Source organism: Salvelinus fontinalis, unplaced genomic scaffold, assembly GCF_029448725.1.
Source record: "Salvelinus fontinalis isolate EN_2023a unplaced genomic scaffold, ASM2944872v1 scaffold_1509, whole genome shotgun sequence".
Taxonomy (NCBI): domain Eukaryota; kingdom Metazoa; phylum Chordata; class Actinopteri; order Salmoniformes; family Salmonidae; genus Salvelinus; species Salvelinus fontinalis.
Window position 1 is genome coordinate 2,642 of NW_026601718.1, and position 4,859 is coordinate 7,500.

A 4,859-nucleotide genomic window follows, 5' to 3' on the forward strand; every position below is an offset into this window, starting at 1 on the left:
CCAACCCTGACCCTGACCCTGACCCAAAACCAACCCTGAACCTGACCCTGACCCAAAACCAACCCTGACCCAAAACCAACCCTGAACCTGACCCAAAACCAACCCTGACCCTGACCCTGACCCAAAACCAACCCTGACCCAAAACCAACCCTGACCCTGACCCTGACCCAACCCTAACCCAAAACCAACCCTGACCCTGACCCTGACCCAAAACCAACCCTGACCCAAAACCAACCCTGAACCTGACCCAAAACCAACCCTGACCCAACCCTGACCCAACCCTAACCCTTACCCTGACCCAAAACCAACCCTGACCCTGAACCTGACCCAAAACCAACCCTGACCCAAAACCAACCCTGACCCTGACCCTGACCCAACCCTGATCCTGACCCTGACCCAAAACCAACCCTGACCCTGACCCAAAACCAACCCTGACCCTGACCCAAAACCAACCCTGACCCTGACCCAAAACCAACCCTGACCCTGACCCTGACCCAAAACCATCCATTCAGTCGCTCACCTCTGTACAGCAGCCACTCCATCCAGTGCTTGAAGTCCCTCAGGTTGCAGTCACACTCCCAGGGGTTAGCCCCTAGCTGAAGATACTGGAGGTTAGCCAGGGGCTCGAAGGCTGCTCTGTCCAGGGCATGGAGCCTGTTCCCAGCCACGGAGAGCCACATCAGCCCCGGCAGCTCATCCAGCAGACCCAGGGGGATATCAGACAGCCCGTTGAGGGAGACATCTAGCTTCCTCAGCCCCACCAGCCCCTGGAAGAGATCCTTATCCAAGGCCCTGAGACTGTTGTTGTGGAGGGTCAGATCTGACAGATTCCCCAGGTCCTTGAAGAGCGCTGGGGGTAGATCATCCAGGTAGTTGTTGGAGAGATCCAGTCGCTCCAGGGAGGTGAGGTTAGCGAAGGACCCTGGGCCCAGGGAGGAGAGGTGGTTGTTGGGCAGCAGGAGGGTGCGGGCGGTGACGGGGAGATGGGTGAGGGCGGGCATGGAGAGCAGGCCACGCCCGCTGCAGTCTACGTCGGTGGCGTTGCAGAGGCAGGTCGGAGGACAGGCGGTGGTTAGATCCACCAGGGAAGACAGGACACACAGGAGACACAGCAGAACTGGAGACAGACGGAGAGAGAAAGGGTCAGAGGTCAATAAGGCAGAAACCAGTCTCCCTGTGAAATGATTGTACATTGCAGAGCGCAACTGAATAGAGAGAGGGACAGAGACAAATATACAGGGTTAGAGAGAGACCCACATGACCATAAAGAAACAGTGTCAGAGAGAGAACCACATGACCATAAAGATACAGGGTTAGAGAGAGACCCACATGACCATAAAGATACAGGGTTAGAGAGAGACCCACATGACCATAAAGATACAGGGTTAGAGAGAGACCCACATGACCATAAAGATACAGGGTTAGAGAGAGACCCACATGACCATAAAGATACAGGGTTAGAGAGAGACCCACATGACCATAAAGATACAGGGTTAGAGAGAGACCCACATGACCATAAAGATACAGGGTTAGAGAGAGAGACCCACATGACCATAAAGATACAGGGTCAGAGAGAGAACCACATGACCATAAAGATACAGGGTCAGAGAGAGACCCACATGACCATAAAGATACAGGGTCAGAGAGAGAACCACATGACCATAAAGTAATGTCTATGTATGAATGAAACACAGTGTCACTATGTTTTCATTCCCCATCAACTGAAGCTAAAAAGAATATCCTTATTCTTTGGGTAGATAGACGGCTTGGCTGAACCCTTAGGTATTTGTCTTGGTTGTTGGCTGGCCTAGTAAGACCGACAGGACGGGGCTGGAGAAGGACAACACATATGGGGGGGGGGGGGGGGGGTCACCCTTAGTCTAAACATCACCAGCAAACAAAATGACACCACATAACTGACAACACAGAGTGAATCACTATCAAGTTCAAAAAGAGAATCAGTCTTTGGTTAGAATAGATGGTTTATCTTGGCTGAACCATTATCTTCTACTGTTTGGTTGTTGTCTGACTGAGGACATTAGCTGAGTGTCTGTTTGTTGTCTGATTGAGAGAGGACATTAGCTAAGTGTCTGTTTTGATGTTGTCTGACTGAGAGGACTTTAGCTAAGTGTCTGTTGTGATGTTGTCTGACTGAGAGGACATTAGCTAAGTGTCTGTTTGTTGTCTGACTGAGAGAAGACATTAGCTGAGTGTCTGTTTGTTGTCTGACTGAGAGAGGGCATTAGCTAAGTGTCTGTTTGTTGTCTGACTGAGAGGACATTAGCTAAGTGTCTGTTTGTTGTCTGATTGAGAGAGGACATTAGCTAAGTGTCTGTTTGTTGTCTGATTGAGAGAGGACATTAGCTAAGTGTCTGGTTGTTGTCTGATTGAGAGAGGGCATTAGCTAAGTGTCTGTTTGTTGTCTGACTGAGAGGACATTAGCTAAGTGTCTGTTTGTTGTCTGACTGAGAGGACATTAGCTAAGTGTCTGGTTGTTGTCTGACTGAGAGAGGGCATTAGCTAAGTGTCTGTTTGTTGTCTGATTGAGAGAGGACATTAGCTAAGTATCTGTTTGTTGTCTGATTGAGAGAGGACATTAGCTAAGTGTCTGTTTTGATGTTGTCTGACTGAGAGAGGGCATTAGCTAAGTGTCTGTTTGTTGTCTGACTGAGAGGACATTAGCTAAGTGTCTGTTTGTTGTCTGATTGAGAGAGGACATTAGCTAAGTGTCTGTTTTGATGTTGTCTGACTGAGAGAGGGCATTAGCTAAGTGTCTGTTTGTTGTCTGACTGAGAGGACATTAGCTAAGTGTCTGGTTGTTGTCTGACTGAGAGGACATTAGCTAAGTGTCTGTTTGTTGTCTGACTGAGAGAGGACATTAGCTAAGTGTCTGTTTGTTGTCTGACTGAGAGAGGACATTAACTAAGTGTCTGTTGTGATGTTGTCTGACTGAGAGGACATTAACTAAGTGTCTGTTTGTTGTCTGACTGAGAGGACATTAACTAAGTGTCTGTTTGTTGTCTGACTGAGAGGACATTAGCTAAGTGTCTGTTTTGATGTTGTCTGACTGAGGGAGGACATTAGCTAAGTGTCTGGTTGTTGTCTGACTGAGAGAGGACATTAACTAAGTGTCTGTTTGTTGTCTGACTGAGAGGACATTAGCTAAGTGTCTGTTTGTTGTCTGACTGAGAGGACATTAGCTAAGTGTCTGTTTGTTGTCTGACTGAGAGAGGACATTAGCTAAGTGTCTGGTTGTTGTCTGATTGAGAGAGGACATTAGCTAAGTGTCTGTTTGTTGTCTGACTGAGAGAGGGCATTAGCTAAGTGTCTGTTGTGATGTTGTCTGACTGAGAGGACATTAGCTAAGTGTCTGTTTGTTGTCTGACTGAGAGAGGACATTAGCTAAGTGTCTGTTTGTTGTCTGACTGAGAGGACATTAGCTAAGTGTCTGTTTGTTGTCTGACTGAGAGAGGACATTAGCTGAGTGTCTGTTTGTTGTCTGACTGAGAGAGGGCATTAGCTAAGTGTCTGTTTGTTGTCTGACTGAGAGGACATTAGCTAAGTGTCTGTTTGTTGTCTGATTGAGAGAGGACATTAGCTAAGTGTCTGGTTGTTGTCTGATTGAGAGAGGGCATTAGCTAAGTGTCTGTTTTGATGTTGTCTGACTGAGAGGACATTAGCTAAGTGTCTGTTTGTTGTCTGACTGAGAGGACATTAGCTAAGTGTCTGGTTGTTGTCTGACTGAGAGAGGGCATTAGCTAAGTGTCTGTTTGTTGTCTGATTGAGAGAGGACATTAGCTAAGTATCTGTTTGTTGTCTGATTGAGAGAGGACATTAGCTAAGTGTCTGTTTTGATGTTGTCTGACTGAGAGAGGGCATTAGCTAAGTGTCTGTTTGTTGTCTGACTGAGAGGACATTAGCTAAGTGTCTGTTTGTTGTCTGATTGAAAGAGGACATTAGCTAAGTGTCTGTTTTGATGTTGTCTGACTGAGAGAGGGCATTAGCTAAGTGTCTGTTTGTCGTCTGACTGAGAGGACATTAGCTAAGTGTCTGTTTGTTGTCTGACTGAGAGAGGACATTAGCTAAGTGTCTGTTTGTTGTCTGACTGAGAGAGGACATTAACTAAGTGTCTGTTGTGATGTTGTCTGACTGAGAGGACATTAACTAAGTGTCTGTTTGTTGTCTGACTGAGAGGACATTAACTAAGTGTCTGTTTGTTGTCTGACTGAGAGGACATTAGCTAAGTGTCTGTTTTGATGTTGTCTGACTGAGGGAGGACATTAGCTAAGTGTCTGGTTGTTGTCTGACTGAGAGAGGACATTAACTAAGTGTCTGTTTGTTGTCTGACTGAGAGAGGACATTAGCTAAGTGTCTGTTTGTTGTCTGACTGAGAGGACATTAGCTAAGTGTCTGTTTGTTATCTGACTGAGAGAGGACATTAGCTAAGTGTCTGGTTGTTGTCTGATTGAGAGAGGACATTAGCTAAGTGTCTGTTTGTTGTCTGACTGAGAGAGGGCATTAGCTAAGTGTCAGTTGTGATGTTGTTTGACTGAGAGGGCATTAGCTAAGTGTCTGTTTGTTGTCTGACTGAGAGAGGACATTAGCTAAGTGTCTGTTGTGATGTTGTCTGACTGAGAGGACATTAGCTAAGTGTCTGTTTGTTGTCTGACTGAGAGAGGACATTAACTAAGTGTCTGTTTGTTGTCTGATTGAGAGAGGACATTAGCTAAGTATCTGTTTGTTGTCTGATTGAGAGAGGACATTAGCTAAGTGTCTGTTTTGATGTTGTCTGACTGAGAGAGGGCATTAGCTAAGTGTCTGTTTGTTGTCTGACTGAGAGGACATTAGCTAAGTGTCTG

At 46.4% G+C, this 4,859-nt stretch overlaps 1 protein-coding gene across 1 annotated transcript in view; it reads right to left on the reverse strand.

Moving 5' to 3' along the window:
• Nucleotides 1–494: 494 nt before the first annotated feature.
• The window catches only part of LOC129849502 (leucine-rich repeat and transmembrane domain-containing protein 2-like), a gene marked incomplete at its 3' end in the record, with an annotated part of 13,040 nt that continues 8,675 nt past the window's right edge, over nucleotides 495–4,859 (reverse strand). The window contains exon 2 of the mRNA XM_055916332.1: nucleotides 495–1,205. Within this exon, the coding sequence (XP_055772307.1) occupies nucleotides 495–1,205 (711 nt within the window). The remainder of the gene's footprint in view (nucleotides 1,206–4,859) is intronic.